The following is a 23,306-nucleotide window of genomic DNA, read 5'->3' on the forward strand; positions in this document are numbered from 1 at the left end:
AGCAACCTGGCTGTATCTCTCAGATACCATAATGTGGGAAAGAAGTTGGACACAGATGAGTGTGTGCTGTATGATCCCATCAAAACCGGGTCATTTGTAAAGATGTGGATGGACCTAGAGTCGCTTATACGGAGTGAAGTTATAAGTCAGAAAGAGAAAGACAAATATTCTATATTAACATATATATCTAGGAAGATGGTACAGATAAACCTCTTTGCAGGGCAAGAATAGAGACAGCGACATGGAGAATAAACAAATGGACATTAAGTGGGAAAAAGAGGAGTGTGAAATAAACTGGTAGATTGGGATTGACATACATATACTATTGATACTACATATAAAATAGATAACTAATGAGAACCTACTGTTTAGCACAGGGAACTGTACTCAGTGCTCCGTAGTGACCTAAATGGGAAGGAAATCCAAAAAAGAGGGAGTATACGTATATGTAGCGCTTCCCTGGTGGCTCAGCGGTCAAGAATCCACCTGCAATGCCAGAGACGCAGGAGACTCAGGTTCAATCCCTGGGTCAGGAAGCTCCCCTGGAGGAGGGCATGGCAACCCACTCCAGTATTCTGGCCTGGAGAATGCCATGGACAGAGGAGTCTGGTGGGCTATTGTCCATGGGGTCGCAAAGAGTCGGACACGACTGAAGCAACTGAGCATGCATGCACATGTATACATATGATGATTCACTGCTGTACACCATAAACTAACACAACATTGTAAGGCAATTATATCCCAATTAAAAAAAAAAACAGAAAAAATAAAAACCAAAATGAACCTATAACAGTGATAGAAGTCAGACTAGTGATTACTTCCTGGGTGAGAGATACGGAAGGGGTCCATGGAGCTTCCTGGGGTGGTGGAATGTTTAATTGCTGGATCTGGGTGGTAGTTACACAGGCACCAGTTCAGTTCATTTCAGCTCAGTCGCTCAGTCTTGTCCGACTCTTTGTGACCCCATGAATCGCAGCACGCCAGGCCTCCCTGTCCATCACCAACTCCCGGAGTTCACTCAGACTCACGTCCATCGAGTCGGTGATGCCATCCAGCCATCTCATCCTCGGTCATCCCTTCTTCTCCTGCCCCCAATCCCTCCCAGCATCAAAGTCTTTTCCAATGAGTCAACTCTGCGCATGAGGTGGCAAAAGTACTGGAGCTTCAACTTTAGCATCATTCCTTCCAAAGAAATCCCAGGGTTGATCTCCTTCAGAATGGACTGGTTGGATCTCCTTGCAGTCCCAGGGACTCTCAAGAGTCTTCTCCAACACCACAGTTCAAAAGCATCAATTCTTTGGTGCTCAGCCTTCTTCACAGTCCAACTCTCACATCCATACATGACCACAGGAAAAACCATAGCCTTGACTAGATGGACCTTTGTTGGCAAAGTAATGTCTCTGCTTTTGAATATGCTGTCTAGGTTGCTCATAACTTTTCTTCCAAGGAGTAAGCGTCTTTTAATTTCATGGCTGCAGTCACCATCTGCAGTGATTTTGGAGCCCCCCCCAAAATAAAGTCTGCCACTGTTTCTACTGTTTCCCCATCTATTTCCCATGAAGTGATGGGACCAGATGCCATGATCTTCGTTTTCTGAATGTTGAGCTTTAAGCCAACTTTTTCACTCTCCTCTTTTACTTTCATCAAGAGGCTCTTTAGTTCTTCTTCACTTTTTGCCATAAGGGTGGTGTCATCTGCACATCTGAGGTTATTGATATTTCTCCTGGCAATCTTGATTCCAGCTTGTGTTTCTTCCAGTCCAGAGTTTCTCATGATGTACTCTGCATATAAGTTAAATAAGCAGGGTGACAATATACAGCCTTGACGTACTCCTTTTCCTATTTGGAACCAATCTGTTGTTCCATGTCCAGTTCTAACTGTTGCTTCCTGGCCTACATACAGATTTCTTAAGAGGCAGGTCAGGTGGTCTGGTATTCCCATCTCTCTCAGAATTTTCCACAGTTTCTTGTGATCCACACAGTCAAAGGCTTTGGCATAGTCAATAAAGCAGAAAAACATGTTTTTCTGGAACTCTCTTGCTTTTTCCATGATCCAGCAGATGTTGGCAATTTGATCTCTGGTTCCTCTGCCTTTTCTAAAACCAGCTTGAACATCAGGAAGTTCACAGTTCATGTATTGCTAGAGCCTGGCTTGGAGAATTTTGAGCATTTCTTTACTAGCGTGTGAGATGAGTGCAATTGTGCAGTAGTTTGAGCATTCTTTGGCATTGCCTTTCTTTGGGATTGGAATGAAAACTGACCTTTTCCAGTCCTGTGGCCACTGCTGAGTTTTCCAAATGTGCTGGCAAATTGAGTGCAGCACTTTCACAGCATCATCTTTCAGGATTTGAAACAGCTCAACTGGAATTCCATCACCTCCACTAGCTTTGTTCATAGTGATGCTTCCTAAGGCCCACTTGACTTCACATTCCAGGATGTCTGGCTCTAGGTGAGTGATCACACCATCGTGATTATCCAGGTTGTGAAGATCTTTTTTGTACAGTTCTTCTGTGTATTCTTGCCATCTCTTCTTAATATCTTCTGCTTCTGTTAGGCCCATACCATTTCTGTCCTTTATCGAGCCCATCTTTGCATGAAATGTTCCCTTGGTATCTCTAATTTTCTTGAAGTGATCTCTAGTCTTTCCCATTCTGTTCTTGCATAAAGATATTTAAAAACTGGTCAACTTTTGCACTTCAGATATGGATGTCATTTACTATACGTATGTTATACTTAAATAAACAATGAATTTAACATATTGTGTGCAGACCCTTGATATGAATGGAGAGTATGCATCTTCCTTTTCTTTTCCATGAGAGTGTCTAAGATTCTCCTAATTGAATCTTCACAAATAATATTACTAGCAATAACAATAGCTACATGAAGTACTTTTATGCATCAGAACCTGTGCAGACAGACATAGGAATTACCTGAATTATCTCCTTTAATTCTTAAAACATTTCCATGAGGTTGACCAATACCATCATATATCTCACAGATGACAAAACTAAGGCACAGAGAAGTGAAGTAACTTGTCCAAAGTCACACAGCAAGTAAAATATCAGAACTGAAATTCAAACCCAAAGCAGTGTGACTCCTAAGTCCATGTTCTTAACTTTTCATCACATTTGATGGTATGTTGCACGAAGGGGGAAATTTTCAAACTGAGGAATATTTTATCTAACTTTTCTCTGATATTACAGTGCAGTTTGCAAACTCAGCATGAAGAGGAAAGAGGATCCAGGCTTGGGCCGACAGGTTAACAATTCTCTAGTTGATTACATTCTTGAGATTCATTCAACAGATACACCTAGTTTGGTAAAAAATGCCTTTTTTTTTTTTTTTTTTTTGCCTTTAATAGCAAAGGGTAGGTGCTATTATTGGCTTGTTATAGTTTGACTTTGTTCCTTCAGTGAAAAGAAACACAGTGGGAACAACACAGAATGTTTTCACAGGCTATCCACTGGGCCCTCCAGAACACTATGTCCTAGGACAGAATTTCCACTGTGTGCCACATGCTTTTAAGGTCTGCCTTAGGCTTTTTTGGAAAGACTGAAGGGGCTTACTTTCCTCTTCAGATAGCTTTTATATTGTTATGATATTAAATATAATTTATCTGTAGAAGCTGGAGAAAGCATTAACCACTCTTTAATTAAAAAACACAAAGCTCGTGATTTTCTAGACATCCTCTTCTATCCTTTACTGGCTCCTCAGTTAGTTTCTCTGAAGCTTTCCTATGAAAACCTATTAAATCATTAATTTCTCGATTAAAAGGAGACATAAATCATAGCTGAAGCTCCAACACTCTGGCCACCTGACACGAAGAGCTGACTCACTAGGAAAGACTCTGATGTTGGGAAAGGTTGGGGACAGGAGAAGAAGAGGGCGACAGAGGATGAGATGGTTGGATGGCATCACTGACTCAGAACGTAAGTTTCAGCAAACTCCAGGAGACAGTGAAAGACAGGGAAGCCAGGTGTGCTGCAGTCCATGGGGTTGCAAAGAGTAAGTCACGATTTAGTGACTGAACAACAACAAATCATAGAGCCTCTAAAAATCCATCCAGGAGAAAGGGCAGAAAGCAACTTGATGGTTTAGCCCCTCTTAGCAACCAGGCCCAAAGCGTTAACTGAGGTCTATATTATGAAAATGACTTCCCAGGTGGATCAGTAGTAAATAATCCACCTGCCAGTGCTGGAGATGGGGGTTCAATCCCTGGGTTGGAAAGATGCCCTGGAGAAGGAAATGGCAACCCACTCCAGCGTTCTTGCCTGGGAAATCCCCATGGACAGAGGAGCCTGGGGGACTACAGTCCGAGGGGCCACAAAAGAGTCGGACCTGACTTAGCAACTAAACAATAACAACAAGGCATCAGAGTAAATCGAGAATGAGAAGGCATAGTACCGAGGGTGCAGTTTTGCTCTCTGCATCTCAGCCAAGCTCAAGTCTTGCTCTCCAGTGGGGTTTTGTGCAATGATTTAAACACACACCCATGTGCACACAAGCACACTCACACAGAGGCAGGCATCTGTTTTCCTTTCTGGAAAATGGGCTTGAAAAAGGTAAGTTTTGGTACTGGTCAAAAAAAATTAAATAAGAGCTCAGAGGGCAATGAAAGCAAAGCTTAATCAGAAAACAGAACTTTTAGATAATTTCAGAATCACATGATGAATTTGGCAATAGCTAAATTGAACAAATTTAAATATTTATCTTAATATTTAAATATTTCCAATGAAAATCAGAGACCGTGTCTCTCAAGCCAATGCCACAACCAGAGCAGGAGCCACACCCTGAGCAGGAAGCTACTCGAAAGCATGGGCAGCCCGGGGTTTCAGGGTTCTTCCTGATGTCACGGGTCTATTGTACTAGTTGTGCTGAGGAGGAAATAGAAAGATTTTGAAGCTATTTTTGAGAAACTGCTTCCTGCAACTGGCAAATGGCAGAGCCAAAAATAGGCTCTCCAGTGAGGCTCTTACCTGGTCGTCATAGCGATACGTGAGGAACTGCTCCCCGGTGGTGTCCTCCAGAAAACTCCCCTGAGGGGAAAGTGCAAACTCAGGAAGGAAGTAGGCCCCAGGAGACTTCTCTGCTGTGGTCTGAAAGGCAAGATTGCTTGGTTACAAATAAGGCCTCAGTAAGGACCCCCAGTGGGCTTCCCTGGTGGCTCAGTGGTAAAGAATCTGCCTGCCAATGCAGGAGATGCAGGCTAGATCCCTGGCTCAGGAAAATTCCTTGGAGAAGGAAATGGCAACCAACTCCATTATTCCTGCCTGGAAAATCCCATAGACAGAGGAGCCTGGCAGTCTATAGTCCATGAAGTTGCAAAAGGGTCAGACACAACTTAACAATTACACAGCAATAACAAAGGACTCCGAATAGGCAGTCTCTGAAAAGGGTGAGTCCATAAGAATCCAACCACGAAAGGTTTCACCAAGAAAGGGGAAGTGCCTATTTACAATAGCCAAGACAGGGAAACAACCTACTTTTTTCTGTTGTGATTGTTTGGTGAAGGAGTAAGAAACACACTTATCTTTTCCATCCTGTAACAGCAGTGCATATATCCTCTCTTGTTCTGAGTTCCTTCTTATTTAAATCACCATAGAACACTGAGCAGAATTCCCTGAGCTATACAGTAGCTTCTCGTTAGTTATCTGTTTAGGGTACAGAATATGTCTGCTGGACATGGTTCCTAAAGTGGCCCTGGGAGGAAAAGGAAGGGACGCTAAAGCCACAGCCCCTACAAAGAAAAGAAGACCCCAACACGTGTTAGCAGTGTTCCACGGAGCTCTATGTGAAATATCAGAAAAAGTAAAAAGTCTTCCTTGTATTAAAGCTTGTCACCCCTCAGTATTCATTAGTGTGGAAAAAAGAGAAGACACTTAACTATAGCTGATTACCTTCTGCTTTGTGAGCCACTGTTCTGACTTTAAATTGTATTTATTAGACTTCTACAAATAAAAGCTGGAGAGGGTGTGGAGAAAAGGGAACCCTCTTGCACTGTTGGTGGGAATGTAAACTGATAGATCCATTATGGAGATTCCTTAAAACCTATGGGTAAATCTTCCATATAACCCAGCAACCCCACCATAATTCAAAAAGATACATGCTCCCCAGTATTCATGGCAGCACTATTTACAGTAGCCAGGACATGGAAGCAACCTAGATGTCCATCGACAGAGGAATGGACAAAGAAGATATGGTACATATACACAATGGAGTATTACTCAGCTATAAACAGGAACAAAACTGTGCCATCCAGAGACGTGAATGGACCTAGAGACAGTCTTACAGAGTGAACTCAGAAAGAGAAAAGCAAATACAGTACATTAATGCATATCTATGGAATCTAGAAAAATGGTACAGATGACCTTATTTGTAAAACAGAAATAGACACAGACACAGAGAACAAACTTTTGGACACCAAGCAGGGAAAGGAGGGTGGGATGAATTGGAGATTGGGATTGACATATACGCATTATTGATACCATGCATAAAATAGATACCTAATGAGAACCTACTGCATAGCACAGGGAATTCTACTCAATGCTCTGTGGTGACCTAAATGGGAAGGAAATCCAAAAAGGAGAGGATATATATATATGTATAGCTGATTTGAGCTCCCCTAGTGGCTCAAATGGTAATGAAGCACTCAGACAAGTCTGCCTGCAATGCAGGAGACCCAGGCTGGATACATGGGTCAGAAAGATCCCTTGGAGAGGGAACGGCCACACACTCCAGTATTCTTGCCTGGAGAAGTCCATGGACAGAGGCGCCTGTGGGGCTATAGTCCATGGGGTCTCAGCGAGTCGGACACAGCTGAGCCACTAACACACACACAGCTGATCCACTGCACTATACAGTATAAGCACTATATTGTAAAACAACTATACCCCCAATTAAAAATAAGTCTTTAAAAAATCACTTTTGCGGACTAGATGAATTACTAGCAGTAGACTTCTCATCTAGCTTATGTTCCTTATCGTGTAGAAACTCAAACAAATATATTTTCCTCCTCCTTTTGTTCCCCTCCAATCTCCAACAATCTGTGTAGTAATTTCCAAATATTGACGTTCATCTGGTTAAGAATTCACTGAGGAAATATGCATACAGATTTCTGGATCATATCTGGAAAAATAATTTTAAAAAACTGAGATGGGAATAAAAACTTGCATATGAAAATCAAAGGTGAATTTGATGGTAAAATTCATTTCTGTATTTCCTAGGAAGCTTGAGTATTTGTAAAAGTATTGTTTTTCTCATCAAAATAAAAACACATCTAGGTAAACCTCAGGGCCAAATTTTATATAACTACTAGAAAATAATGGATTCTATCTTAAGATAATTCATGGAAGCTGATAACCAAAATGCTCAGCAAAGATCAATAAATGTTACCTGCCTCTATTGGCTTCAGAGATCATAGAATCATAGTTTTAAATGCCTGAAGAGGCCTTAGAAGTCATCTAGGTTGAACTCCTAAATTTAGAAATGAGTGAACTAAGGCTCTGAGAGTTAAGATGCTTGCCAAACAGCACAGAGCAGGAGCCAGTGGTGAAACCTGTTAGCAATCATGTGCAAAGACAAAGTTAGGTCATTTCACCAAAGGCTGGGGGCTGGGAGCAGCCTAAGATGATCACCCGAAACTAGCTCCCTAAATACACAAAGCCTCCCTGTATAACGGGCTTCTCAGACGCCTTAGCAGTACAGAATCCCCCTGAGGTGCAGAGGACGAAGGAAATGAGGGTTGGATCCCTGGGTTGAGGAGATCTCCTGGAGAAGGAAATGGCAACCCCTTCCAGTATTCTTGCCTGGGACAAGAGGAGGGACAATCCTAAGGACAGAAGAGCCTCGCGGGCTACGGTCCATGGGGGTCTCAAAAGAGTTGGACATAATTTAGCGACTAAAAAACTACAATCCTGTATGATGCTTATCTTTAGTTGACCATACAGCCAACACATATTTATTGAGCACCTACTATATGCCTGAAACTGTTCTGAGTGCTTTGGATACAATGACATACAAAAAAGATAAGGTATCTCTTTTCATGGAGGTTATACTCTAGTGGAAGAGATAGATTTTTTTAAAAAAGCAAACAAATTTCTAAATATGAAAATTAAAGCTCTAAGTGCTACAAAGTAAATAAACAGAGGGATATGCAAATAAAGTTGGGAGAGTGTTGTTTAACTCTATATAAGAAGTGGGGTGTTAAGAGAAGGTTTTTGAGATTCTCTTGGATGGCAAGGAGATCAAACCACTCAATCCTAAAGGAAATCAACCTTGAATATTCATTGGAAGGACTGACGATGAAGCTGAAGCTCCAACACTTTGGCCACCTGATGCAAAGAGCCGACTCACTGCAAAAAGACCCTGGTGCTGGGAAAGACTGAAGGCCAAAGGAGAAAGGAGGAGACAGAGGATGAGATGGTTGGATGGCATCACCGACTCATTGGGTGTAAGTCTGAATAAACTCCAGGAGACAGTGAAAGACAGGGAAGCCTGGTGTGCTGCAGTCCATGGGGTCGCAAAGAGTCGGACACGACTAAAGTGTTAACACGCATGCACATACTAGGTCCCGGGGATGCCTGGTTCCAAAATCATCATCCGTTTATCCCCATCATCTTCTTCAACCCTCCCCACCCCAGCTCCCTTCAGCTGTCTCACCTCCAAGCTGGCTCTCCTTCCTGGGCTCCTCTGAAGCTGCCCCACCACTGAAAAAAAACATGCTGCCACATTTACTCCCAAGTGGCTGCTTTCTGCAGCAAGGGGGACTGTCCTAAGCCTCTGTGATCAGAGTATTTGCCTGCTGTGCTTCTTCTATGCTATTAACAACAACTACAAACATTTCTTAAGCTCCAATGAGCCTTTTTTTTTTTTTTGGAAATTGGATTGGGTAAAATGATATGTTTGCCTTACGTTTTGTTAACTGTATTCCTATTCCAGGCTTCTGCCTCTCCCCAAAGGCATCTCAGTGCAGCATTGTGGAGGCAGTTCCAGAAGGCTGAGTGAGGGCTGTGTCTCCGTCATGTCTGCGTTCCCCATGGAGATGTCTGGTGTGAGTCAGTGAGAGTCTAAGACTGATGGCCACTACCTGAGGCATGCAATAGGGGGCTAAATTTCTCGCCAAACCCATTGTGTGGGAATTAAAGGCTACCAGTTCCTGGACTAGGGCTTCCCTGATGGCTCAGACAGTAAAAAATCTGCCTGCAGTGCAGGAGACCCAGGTTTGATCCCAGGGTCGAGAAGATCCCCTGGAGAAGGGAATGGCTACCCACTCCAGTATTCTTGCCTGGAGAATCCCATGGACAGAGGAGCCTGGCGGGCTACAGTCCATGAGGTCTCAAAGAGTCGGACATGACTGAGTAACTAACACTTTCACTTTTTCTTTTCAGCCCCTGAGCTAGACCAGATTCTCTCTAGGCTCACATCACACCCCGTGTCACTGATGGACTGATTTTACATTCACCTCTCTTGATCAAAATCCTTCCTCCCAAGTCAATTTTCAGTCCTGTGGGAGCTGATGCTGCAGCCTGGTGCAGTCCAAGTCCTCTCCATCTGTGGTGCTCAGCGTGGGCCGCCATGCTTGTGTGAAGTCTGAAGTGCTGACCTGTAGCATCCCAGGATAATGAAAGCTCAGTGCTGGAAGGGACCTTCTCAGTCATCCAATCCAGCCTGTCCCCCTCAGCAATTCTGCCCGATGCCCTGCAGCCTGTAAGCGAATACCTTTATGACAAGGAGCTTACTCCCTCAGAAGGAAACAGGGGTTTGTCAGAATCTAGCAAACTAGGGTTGGGAGAAACTGTGAGACTGAGATTGATACCACTTCCCTGGTGGCTCAGCGGTAAATACTCTGCCTATGACGCAGAAGATGTAGGTTTGACCCCTGGGTCGGGAAGATTCCCCTGGAGGTGGAAATGGCAACCCACTAGTCCAGTATTCTTGCCTGGAGAATGCCATTGGCAGAGGAGCCTGGTCGGCTACAGTCCATGGGGTCACACAGAGTCAGACACAACTGAAGCAACTGAGCATGCAAAATGCATTTATACTAGGCAACTAATGAGAACCTACAGTACAGCTCAGGAAACTCCATTCAGTGCTCTGGGGTGACCTGAATGGGAAGGAAATCCATAGAAGAGGAGATACAGGTTAAAACAAAAAATAAAAGAAATCCAGCAAACTATTCTGAAGTGGCCCATTGCTCCCCAAGGGTGGAATGAGGCACCTTTCCACTTTCTGTCATCCTCCCCTACAGCCTTCCCCTGTCTTCCCCTCCCCTCTAGCAAATGCACATATACTAAGTTGAATTCTGAAGTCTAAACACAGCAGAATCTAGGCAGGGACCAACATTTGAGTCACAGATCTATATAACTGGAAGAAACTTTTGCTGTTGCTCTTGTGCAGCCACTAAGTTATGTCCAGCTCTTTGCGACTCCATGGACTGTAGGCCAGCTGCCAAGTGAAAGTTCACCCCCATCCCATCCCCCCAGCTCCCTCCATGGGGGCAGTCTTAGGAAAACCAGATTTTTCCTTAAGGAGAAATGGCTAAGTTCTCTTATGACTTCAGAAAGCAAGCAGCCTGGACAGCAACAAACACACACTGCCATTCTCACCGGATAGGGAACCAACTTCCTAAATGTTGGGGAGACTTGGTGGCAGGTGGCGCCTCACAGGACAGGGTGACTGAGGAGGTCAGGCCCCTTAGGCAGCAACAACTGAAGGGAGGACGGGGAGGTGGGGTGGGGGAAGAGAGGCTGGACCAGGATATGTGCAAGCTTCCCATGACACAGATCCAGGACCAAGGAGAGAAGCTGCCAAAATGCAGCATCCCACCAGCCACTGTCCAAAACTGCTGAGTCACGTGGGCTGGGGGTCAGGAGGAATCCAGACGGCCCCTTCAGGGACCCAAGAATGCAGCTTACTCACCTCCCCCTCCAGCCAAAGGCTTTGACTTTGGCAGGAGAGAGTAAGGGATGGCAATTCAAGGACAAGGTTTGCATGTCCTAGACTCCATCCATATAATCAGAGCTATGGTTTTTCCAGTAGTCATGTATGGATGTGACAGTTGGACCATAAAGAAGGCTAAGAGCCGAATAATTGATGCTTTCGGATTATGGTGTTGGGTAAGACCCTTGAGAGTCCCTTGAACAGCAAGGAGATCAAACCAGTCAATCCTAAAGGAAATCAATCCTGACTATTCCTTGGAAGGACTGACACTGAAGCTGAAGCTCCAATAACTTTGGCCACCTGATGCGAAGAGCCAGCTCACTGTAAAAGATCCCAATGTTGGGAAAGATTGAGGGGAGGAGAAGGGGGCGACAGAGGATAAGATGGCTAGATGGCATCATTGACTCAACGGACATCAGTTTGAACAAACTCTGGGAGATGGCCAAGGACCGGGAAGCCTGGTGTGCTGTAGTCCATACAGTCTCAAAGAGTCGGACATAACTGAGCTGCTGAACAACAAGAAGCCTCCATCAACACCCTGGGTAGGATAGAGAATGTCTCTCAAGACTTGGCAAAAGGTTTACCTGATATGATGGAAGGAGAGACAAGTGGAGAAGTAGGTGTTTCTATACAAAAGAATGGGAACTCAATATGCCTCAAAAGTCAAGTGGTCACCGTTGACATTATACAGTGGGATTCCCACTGAATTTCAACAAGTCATTTTAAACCCTTCTCCCAAGCTTGGTCTGAGCACTATAGCTGGATGTCTATCTCTCTCCAGAGCATGAACACAGCCAAGCACCATACCACTGACCTCTACAGAACTGTGGTCAATAAAGGTCAGTAAGGTTCTTTCCTAGGCTTCCCGGTGGCTCAGACAGTAAAGAATCTGCCTGCAATGCAGGAGACCCAGGTTTGACTCTTGGGTTATGAAGATCCCCTGGAGAAGGGAATGGCTACCCACTTCAATATTCTTGCCTGGAGAATCCCATGAACAAAGAAGTCTGGCAGGCTATAGACCATGGGGTTGCAAAGAGTCAGACACAACTGAGTGACTAACACTGACTTTTCACTTTCACCTTTCAAGGCTCTTTCCTACCTGTCACTGTGAAGTCATGTCTGTAGTGGAGAGCTGGACTGTACTATCCCTGATCATCCAGGCTCTCTTTGGATCTGACCCATCACCCCAGCCTGCCAAGGCTCTCTTTGGACCCTGACTCCATTTATCAAAGGTTGCATCACTCTCTCCCCACTTCGTGTCAGCCTGAATTTGAACATGAGCTCTGCCTCCTTGTTTCAGCCACAAACACTTTGCTGGGACAAGACTGAGAATAAGGCTCTTCTCCAGGCTGGCAGGGACTTCACCAGCTTTGAGTCTCCTCATTTCAGAATCCTCAACTTGGTCACTAGAGAGTCAACAAACAGACTGCAGATTCTGTAGCAACACAGACAACACATGGAAGTAAGACACTAGTTCCAAGAACTGAGACTCCAGCTGGGCTTTACAGGTCAGGACAAAAGCCAAAGGATACGAAGGCATAACCCTGAGTCACTATTTTTTTAGATTTTTTTTTTATGTTAACCATTTTTTAAAGTCTTCATTGAATTTGTTACATTATTGTTTTTGTTTTATTGGGGTTTTTTGTTTTTGTTTTTTTGTCATGAGGCAAACGGGAGCTTAGCACCCCATCAAACCCATACCCCCTCTGCATTAAGAGACAAAGACTTGACCACTGGACTGCCAGGGAAGTCCCCTAAGCTACTATGGCACTGCAATTTCCTATGACACCAGGGTTTAAAAGAGGCCAATTAATGTCACCATCAGGAATTTGAATGCATAAGAAGTCAGTCTCAATTAACGTCAGCTAAGGTCTACAGGGAAGAGTTAGCTCCAGGATGGAAGGTGCAGACCACTCCTACAGGTGAAAGGTCTTTTTTTTTTTTTTTCCCTTTTTTTGGCTGCACTGTGTGGTATGTTGAATCTTAGTTCCCTGACCAGGGATCGAACTTCTACCCCCTGAATCCAGAGCACAGAGTCTTAACCACTGGACCGCCAGGGAAAGGAGTTCAGCTCAGTTCAGCTCAGTCATGTCCAATTCTTTGCAATTCCATGGATGCAGCACGCCAGGCTTCCCTGTACATCACCAACTCCTGGAGCTTGCTCAAACTCATGTCCATCGAGTAAGTGATGCCATCCAGCCATCTCATCCTCTGCCATCCCCTTCTCCTCCTGCCTTCAATCCTTCCCAGCATCAGGGTCTTTTCCAATGAGTCCCCTTAAATGATAATATTTGTTGAGTCTTAAAGTGTATGTTTTAAACAGAATCCCCGGACTCTGGGTCAGCCTGCAAGGAATACATTCCCTGGAGGGTCTCTGGGTGTTATTCCTCCCATCCTGATTACACACGGGATTTTACAGTTTCTACCTTCCAAGGTCCATGAGGGAATAATCAAGTTAACCAACATTATTTAAATTCAGGATACCAAGTGCATTTTTGTTCCAAGATGCACGATGTGCATTTTGTTTCCGGAACCTGAAATGAAGGCTCAAAAAGAAACTTTCTGGATCATTTTGGTTTTTCAAGTAGGATGTCATCATCCCAAGATGTTTCACTTCATAATTAAATACGAAATATATTTACTTTGCCAAGGTTGACAGGATTAGCTGAAAGAATATGAGTTTTCACAATTATTTGAGTCTTTACAAAAAATGATACTAGGAATTTAAGGTTCCTCTTCTCTATTTACCATCAAGAGACGAATCCACTGGGCTTCCCCAATGACTCAGTGGGTAAAGAACCTACATGCAATGCAGAAGGCACAGCAGATGCACGTTCAATCCCTGGTTCAGGAAGATCCCTGGGAGGAGGAAAATGGCCACCCACCCCAGTATTCTTGACTGGGAAATCACATGGACAGAGGACCCTGGCAGCCCTCAGTCCATAGGGTCATAAGAAGTCGGACATGACTGAGAGAATACATTCTCTCTATCTTACTGGGTTGAAGGGCCTATCACTTGAATAAATGCCTGAGTACAAGTACATCTCAGCTAAAATATTGGATTGGTCAAAAAGTTTGTTTGAGGTTTTCCATACCATGTTACAGAAACACCAACACCAAGTCGTTGCAAACTTCACCTTCACTCTGAGTCACATTTTCCAAAGAAACATGAGTGGCAGACCCTTCTGGGTCCCTCCTAGTGCTGAGAGGAGGGTGATGCCTCGTGGGTGTGCATATTCGGAATAAGCTGTTCCTCGGAGAAGGTCTTTCCTTGAGTTTAAACTTATCCTATTAAGACTCTTTCGCTAACTGGAATGTGGATCTTATCAACGTCACTCACAGCAGCACTCTTCCACCTGCCACTAAACACATGGTGTAGCGGTGTTTAGTTGCTGAGCTGTGTCCCACTCTTATGCGACCCCATGGACTGCAGCTCACCAGGCTCTTCTGTCCATGGGATTTTCCAGGCAAGGGTACTGGAGTGGGTTGCCATCCCTTTCTCCAGGGGATCTTCCAGATTCCTGCATTGGCAGGCAGATTCTTTACCAGTGAGCCACCAAGGAAGCCCCACTAAACACATAGTCTCAAATTTCTCTTTCTCTCTCCTCCCATCTCCTCCCCCTACACACACACACACACACTCACACTCACATACACACACACACACTCACATACACACACACTCACATACATACACACACTCACACTCACATACACACACTCACATACACACACTCGCACACACACACTCACACACACTCACACATACACACACATTCACACACACTCACACACACACTCACATACACACATACACATTCACACTCACATACACACACTCACACACACACTCACACACACATACACACACTCACACTCACATACACACACTCACATACACACACACTCACACACACACTCACATACACACACTCACACACACATACACACACACTCACACACACACACTCACACTCACATACATACACACTCACACACACACTCACATACACACACACTCACATACACACACACACACGCACACACACTCACATACACACACACACACACATCTTTAATCAGCCCTGGCAAGCAAGGCCAAAAGTAATCTGTGAAAAGATCTTGCTGGAACAGACTTCACCTTGTATTAATAGTTCCTTGAAAGGAGAAAACCTGAACATGAAATCACAATACTTCTTTATATATGTGAACCCTCTTCAGTCCTCAGCAATAGACTTGGTGCATACAAGAAAGTCAATAATTAATTGTCTTTCCTAGAAAAACCAACATAGGTTGCCCTTCCCACCCCACAGAGAGCCCGACATGACTGATATTTGAATGTTCTTTCTGCCACAGAAAGACGAGAATGCTCTGGCTGAAGACCACGCTGGCACTTCACAAGGGGTTATTTAAAAACTAGACTATTACTCTAAACGGGGAGAGGAAAGAAAGCCTGCCTGTGCCAATATACACAATATAGATCCTCTTTCCCCGGAGCCCACCCCTCCCACAAAACCGTACTTAGGAGCCCCTTTTTCAAGGACTTGAAGTAAGCTCACCCATTGGAAAGAGCCTCAATCACCAAAATGTCACATGGAAATAACTGTAAAACACCTCAGGGGAAAGAATTGGAAAATTGTATTCCCTGAACAGCACTCCACAGGTAAAGAAAAATCTAGATGGATGATCATCACAAATCTTCATCAGTTGTAAACTTCCTACCCAACTATTTCCTTCTCCTAATCCCTCCCCTCTTCCTGGTCCAGTCATACCGGTGATCATCCGCACAGAGAAGTGATCATTTATTCGAGGAAAGTGAGCAAAACTGTGGTTGCTGAGAAGTGCTGTGTGTGAGAATAATCCAGAAGGGAAAGTGCCATGGAGAAGGGAGGTGTTTCCCGGGAGAATCTCTCTACCTCCCTCCCCAGCATCATCGCGTCCACCCTATCAGGGGTACAAGGCTGAGGGAGGTCCAGTCTCGGGCGGATCCAGTCTGGGAAGTGGAATCTACCCTTTGATCTCAAAGTGAAATATATATTTTTCCCTCAGCCCCTTCCCCATTGACACTCATGATTACCTCCCTGGCAGAGAAAAGGCATCTTTGCTTTTTAAATAGAGTACAAATCACTATTTTACTTTACCCTAAATGGCAGGAGGAGGGGACTCCCCAAAACATTGCTGTCCAGATACTTCTTGATGGTATGTCCAGGGTCAACATACTGTTTGTTGAGCACCTACTAGGCCCTGAGGCTGTAGCAGACAGAAATCACTTTTCTCAAGAAGTTCATATTCTAATTAGGGGAAACCGAAAATGAACATAATATATAAGCTGTACAATGTCACATGGCTTCCCAAGTGGCATGGTGGTGAGGAATCCACCTGCCAATGCAAAAGATACAAGAGATGTGGGTTTGATCCTTCGGTTGGGAAGAGCCCCTGGAGAAGAGAAGGGAAAGCTACTCCAGTATTCTTGCCTGGGAAATCCCACGGACAGAAAAACCTGGTGGGCTACAGTCCATGGGGTCACCGAGAATTGGATGTGACTGACCACACACGCATGGCACGGCATGGCATGGCATAATATCATACGGGAAAAAGAAGTTGGACGTGCCGGAGGGGTATGAATTGCAATGGCTCTTTGTTTTATTTAAGGTTTTTCTTTTCATGTGGATCATTTTAAAGTTTTTATTGGATTGATTTGTTATTAATATGGTATTGCTCCTGGTTTTTATGTTTTGGCTCTATGGTGTCAGGGCACGTGGGATCTTAGCCCCCCAAACAGGGATCAAACCCGCCCTCCCCTGCATTTAAAGGCGAAGTCTCAACCACTGGACCCACTGGACCACCAGGGAAGTCCCTGCAGTTTTAAATAGAGTGGTCAGGATAAGGGGGGCAAGGTAGGGGAGCGTTTCTTAGGGAAACACTTCTTATTTTCCACTTTTCCAAACACACGAGTTGGAGCCTGCCCTTTTCCTTCCAGGCATCGCAGCGTTGACTCTCTCTAGGAACCTGGGATCTGCCAGGCTCTGGAGTCATTTGCTTCTACCTACAGCAGCGCTGTGACGCTTTGCTCCTTGGCCCCAAGTGCCTGTCTGCCTCCACAGCTCTCCGACTCCAGCCAGGCCAGGCCTCAGCCCTCCTCTCTGGCTGTTCCAATGTCTCCTGCGCCCAGCGAGCCACAGCCCACCCTGCCCAGGCCCCAAGAGCACAAGTGCAGGCCTAAATAGGCAGAAAACACCGTTACTGGGCAACAGATTGATTACATGGGCACAGTGTCTTTGTTGCCAACGTCAGAATCCAACTCTAAGCATAATGCAAATCAGTGTGTGTCCCAAGACATGAACTTGTATAAGCCCATCAGTGAGAGAGGAAAAGGAAGGAGGGAGCGGGGGCAGGGGAGAGAGAGGGAGAGAAAGGCAGGGACAGAAGGGAGGAAGGGAAAGAGGGAGGGAGTGGAAGAGAGAGAGCGCAGGAGACAGGGAAGGAGGGAGAGAGAAAGGGAGGGAGAAAGAGAGAAAAATGGAAGGAAGGAGGGAGGAAGGGAGAGAGAGAGGGAGAGAAAGGGAGGAACAGAAGGAAGGAAGCAAAAGAGGGAGGGAGTGGAAGAGAGAGAGAGCACAGGAGACAGGGAAGGAGGGAGAGAGGAAGGGAGGGAGAAAGAGAGAAAAATGGAAGGAAGGAGGGAGGGAGGGAGAGAGGAAGAAGGAAGAGAGAGATGGAGAAAGAAAGAAGGAAGAAAAGGAGGAAAGAGAAAGAAATGGAGGAAAGGGAAAAATGTTACCAGTGCTTCCCCATTTGGCAACAAGACATCAGCCAACCTGACAGAGTCCAGAAACACATCGGGGACACAGTCATGTTTATTCAAGGTCTTTCTCATCCTCGTGGCTTTCTTTCTTTCAGGAAACAGCTCGTCTATGCAGCTGAAATCCTACAGGCTTTCAAAACGCAGGCTTCCAAGAGAAGAAAAAGACAGAAATGTGCTGTTTGCATATACTCCCCAAAACATTTATATTCATCCTAAGCCAGTTTGTTTTTCTAAGCTCAGCAGGGCAGGAAGTCTTCAGTGCTAACACGTCAGCAGAGCTGCCAGATTTGCCTTTTGGATGCTCCTGCCTTTCAGAATTCTTAAACAAGCAAGGCGAAAGGAAGATGGTGATTTATAGTCAGGATGTCTCTGCTCCCTGTGCAGAAAATGGCATCACTCGAATTCCCATAAACTATCCAAAAATACTGGGGGTTTAGCATCAAATGGTAAAGACTTCTTGAAAACCCAAAGTCATGCTTTTATGAAATTAAGATGCTAACATTAATCCCAACAATTCAATGGTTAACAAAGCTATACTGGAGGCATACATCAGAAGAAATTGTAACAAACAGATTATCTTCTGTTCTTTTTTAAAAGGAGAAAGGCAAACTATAGTGTTTGTTCCAAGCAGGACATTGGCTGAGACACAGGTTTGGGGATTTGAGTTGGTATATTTTTAAGGTATAATTTTAATTTTTTAATGATGTATGGAATGATAGTAATTTTCTTTTGCAGGCTTAAAAACACAACCCCATCGTTCCACATTTGTTTGACATGAAAATGTCACTGAGGTTTAAATCCTGAATAAACATAGGATTAGTTTTACGAACAGTACCAGACACATGGAAAGTCACACTCATAAGCCAAACTTGGAGATGCTGGACACCTGTTAAAAGTGGTGATGGATATTCACATTTAGAAAGGAGTCCAGATTTGTGGTGGGGAATCCAGGGGTCCAGCCCACCTCCCCATAAACTCCATGGGCCCTGCCGTGTTCTTTCATGTCTCTAGCTCTTGTCTTGTTCTTGTTGTTTGTCGTTTAGTCACTAAATCAAGTCCAATTCTTTTCGACCCCATGGACTGTAGTTCACCAGGCTCCTCTGTCCATGGGATTTCCCAGGCATGAATACTGGAGTGGGTTGCCATTTCCTTCTCCAGGGGGTCTTCCCAACCCAGGGATCAAACCCACATCTCCTGTATTGCCAGTGAATTCTTTACTGCTGAGCCACCAGGGAAGACTGGTAGTGTAATTGCAATTACTCAGTTAATCACTTAATTTGTAAGAAGCTGTACCGATGAATGCCACGATGATTCATGTCATCACAAAGTTCCCAAAACAGTGGATATGTGTATATGTATGGCTGAATCACTTTGCCATACAGCAGAAATTAATGCAACATCGTAAATCAACTATACTCCAATTTAAAATTTAATTTTAAAAAAGAAGTATGAAATCCACTGATGACTATCGAAATTTCTCAGTGTAACTTTCTATTTTAATCTAACTTGCACAATATCTGTTACAATCCCTCTACATTTCAAATGACTTCTTAAACGTCTTCTAACAAACATGAATTTTCTTTGACCAAAAAAAAAGTTCCCAAAAGAAGTTTTTGATGTCAGCAGTAATATAAGAGTGTACTGAGTATCACCTCAATGGGAGTGTTGAGCTAGTCATCAGAGACTGAAGGGGAGACAGTCCACGTCCTCAGGGAGCTCACTGTCTAGGGCTGGGAGAGGACTGAGACGAGATCAGCAAGTAGATCATTCAGAGTCAGGTGAGAGGGTCATCCAGAAGCGGGAGGGACAGGATGCTGCAGGGGCACATGAGAGGGACGTGGCCGAGGCAGCGGAGGTAATGGGCATAATGAACGACAGAGCAAGCTGGATGAGCAGTGTGTGCACGTGGAGAGAGAGCAGAGGGGAGAGGTCAGAGGGGCAGACTCAGACGTGGGTCTGGTGAGGCAGGTCGAAAAGTCAGTGTCTATTCCTAGGAAGCAGCCAAGGGATATTTTGTAGAAAAGTGAAACTATCCTTATGGAGAATGAATTGGAGGGGAGTGAGACAGAAGGTAGGCTCCTGTAATACTCCAGGAGGGAGAAGGCAAGAACGATAGGATACAGAGAAGAATATGAGTCATTACAAATTAATATATCTCAGAACTTAGGGGGACACATGCACCTGTGGCTGATTCATGTCAATGTATGGCAAAAACCACCACAGTATTGTAAAGTAATTATCCTCCAATTAAAATTAATTAATTAATTTTAAAAAGAAAACAATTATGCCAGTATATTTGAAATACTGGTATATTCAAAATTTTAAAGCTTTAGGAAAAAACTCTAAATAAGCGAAACTGACTAAAATAAAACCAAACAAACAGAAAGGGACTCCCCTGGTGGTCCAGTGGTTAAGACTCTGCACTTCCACCACAGGGGATGCAGGTTCAATCCCTGTTTAGGGAACTATGATCACACATGCAGTGCAGCTAAAATAAAACCAAACAAACAGAAAGGGACTCCCCTGGTGGTCCAGTGGTTAAGACTCTGCACTTCCACCACAGGGGATGCAGGTTCAATCCCTGTTTAGGGAACTATGATCACACATGCAGTGCAGCTAAAAATAAAGAAATGAAACAGAAAAACCTCAATGGTCCTTTAACTATTACAGAAACAGAATCAGTATTTAATATTCTTCCCATGAATAAAACGAAAGAGCCAAATGGTTTTAAGGTGAGCGCTACAAAACATTCAAAGTGTAAAGAATTTCAATCTTAAAAAAAAAAAAACCTCTTTCAAAGAACAGAAAACAAGGAACACCCAATAATTCATTTTTACGAGATTATACACTTGATAACAAAACCAAACATATCAATCTCACTCATGAAATGAATATAAAACTCAAGTAGATATAAGCAAAATAAATCTACCATCATATAAAAAGAGACCATCAACAGCAGAATGCATCAATAAATTTTGGTCTATTTATACCCTGGGACACAATGGAGCAATGAAAATGAATGATCTCAGCTCCACATATCGAGAGAGATGACATTTTAAACCATAACACTGAGAAGAATAGACAACAGTATGATTTCATTCATATAAAACTCAGAAAAGGCTAACCTCCCATAGCGCATTATTTGGGGATAGACACTCAAGTGGCTAAAATAAAATTCACCTTGTTGTAGTGATGTCTGAGCAGAGAGGAGGATGCAGAAGGGAAGGAACATGCAAGAGGCTGCAGGGGGATTGATAGCATCCATTTCACAAGCGCCATGGTGGGTACACAGGTGTTCATTACACTATCACGGCTGCCACCTCATGTATGGCTGGGCAAGCTGGGTATTACACTCAGTATATGGCCATCTCCCCTTAAGTACCATGTTATATAACGAATATTATCTGCGTATGCAAAATGATCATCAAAATAAATGTTATAAAAATTAAAATTATATGCAAAATAATTATAATCAAATGATTTATGATAAATTAATAGTAATATAATAAGAAAATAAGCTTTAAGTCAAACCTGTAAGAATAAGAATATGAATGTTTATACTTAACACAGGATGAACATAGCCTTTTATTTATTTTATAAACATACCCTTTTATATCAATGGAAAAGTGGTAGATTAGTCAATAAGTTCTTTGAGACAATAGGTAAATTAGGAGGAAAATGGGCAAACTCAGATCCCTTCTTCAATCAATGCATCAAAATCAATTTCATATGGATAAAAAATGTAAATGTTAATATATATGTGTGTGTGTGCCTGAATGTGTGTGTATATACACACTCAATATATTCCAGAAAGTGGTGGAATTTTGTAAGATCAAGAACTGTGAAAAAAAAAGTCTGATATCTGTCTGATTGTTTACCGATTGTAAGTTACTTTATCTTTCATCTGAAAGTTTTGAACATATTTATAATATAATTACAATATAATTATAAATGTTATAATTACAATATTTCTAATTTAAAGTATTTGTAGTGACAGACAACAACTAGACTTAATCACAGTTATCACCTTGAAATGTTTAGAAATATTTAAATATTATGTTGTACACTAGGAACTAACATGGTACCATAGGTCAATTGTACTTGGAAAACTAAGAAACAAACAAACTCAAAGAAAAAGAGGTCAGAGATGTGGTAGCATTGGATGAGACAGTTAAAATTTTCAGCTATAAGATAAATTACTAGGGATGTAATATACAAGATGTTAAATACAATTAACACTGCTGTACATTATATATGAAAGTTAGAGTAAATCCTAAAAGTTCTCATCACAAGGAAAAAAAATTTCTATTTCTTTAATGTTGTATCTATAGGAGATGACTGATGTTCACTAAACCTATTGTGATAATCATTTTATGATATATTGGGTTGACCAAAAAATTCATTTGGGGTTTTCCATTACATCTTATGGAAAACCCCGAATAAGCTTTTTGGCCAACCTAACATGTAAGTCAGATCTTTATGCCATACACCTTAAATGTATACAGCATTGTATGTTAATTATGGGACTTCCCTCGTGACTCAAGTGGTAAAGAATCTGCCTGCAATGCAGGAGATGCTGGAGATGAGGGTTGGATCCCTGGGTTGAAAAGATCCCGTGGAGAAGGAAATGACAACCTACCCCAGTATTCTTGCCTGGGAAATCCCATGCACAGAGGAGCCTGGTGGGCTATGGTCCACAGGGTCGCAGGGAGTTGGACATGACTGAGCTCTTGAGCACATACACACACACACACATACACGTTAATTATATATTAATAAAACGGGAAGCAAACATAAAATTTAATCATCCAAAAAAAAATAGTTTAAGAATTCTAGGGAATTCCCTGGTGGCATATTGGTTAGGACTCTGCACTTTCATGGCTGAGGACCCAGGTTTGATCCTTGGCGGGGGAAACTAAGATCCCACAAGCCACGAAGCATGGCCAAAAAAAAGAAAAAGAAAAAAGTTTAACACTTGGCTTCCTAAAACATTTCTACTAACTGTGTTCTGTTCCTGTGTGTGAGCCACACTTTCCTGTTTCTTTGTGTGTCAAATTTTTATTGAAAACTGGACATTTTGAATAATATAAGGTGGCAACTTTTAACCATCACCCTTCGAAATCATAAATTTTACCAGAATATGTGTATATTTTCCTTTGTGTCTTTTTATATCAGTCCTGATGGTCCAGCGAGTCCTTTCAGACTCGAGTCTTTTCTTCCTTCCCTTCTCTTCATTCAAGGAAACATTCCACCAATAGCAGTTTCACTGTAGCCTCTTTTCCATCCACGGCTTTTTCTCCTTCTACTTCCATGGTTTGAATACCACGTCTCCAAAATCTGTTCTCCAAGCCCCTCAGCTTTTCCCTCATGATTTACACTCTGTGGTTTTCCACTGTTGCAGATGGTATTTCCTCCACTTGGACATCCTTCAGTTCATCCCCTAGATTTTTTACTTTAAAAATTTCATTTGTTTTTCGTTGGGGAAAACCATTTGGGGCTGTAGTGGAATCTCCTTACATACTCTTAAGTCTGTGGTTTTCCAGTTTCCTTCTGTTTCCCCCAGG

At 43.2% G+C, this 23,306-nt stretch overlaps 1 protein-coding gene across 1 annotated transcript in view; it reads right to left on the reverse strand.

Annotated features, from left to right (window-relative positions):
* The window catches only part of ADAMTSL3 (ADAMTS like 3), a 309,610-nt gene extending 303,927 nt beyond the window's left edge, over positions 1-5,683 (reverse strand). Inside the window, exons 1-2 of the mRNA XM_068990959.1 lie at positions 5,597-5,683; positions 4,976-5,095 (exon numbers count right to left, since the gene is read on the reverse strand). Coding sequence (XP_068847060.1) covers positions 4,976-5,095; positions 5,597-5,683 — 207 coding nt within the window. The remainder of the gene's footprint in view (positions 1-4,975; positions 5,096-5,596) is intronic.
* Between the last annotated feature and the right edge of the window lie 17,623 nt (positions 5,684-23,306).

Source organism: Capricornis sumatraensis, chromosome 19 (assembly GCF_032405125.1).
Source record: "Capricornis sumatraensis isolate serow.1 chromosome 19, serow.2, whole genome shotgun sequence".
NCBI lineage: Eukaryota > Metazoa > Chordata > Mammalia > Artiodactyla > Bovidae > Capricornis > Capricornis sumatraensis.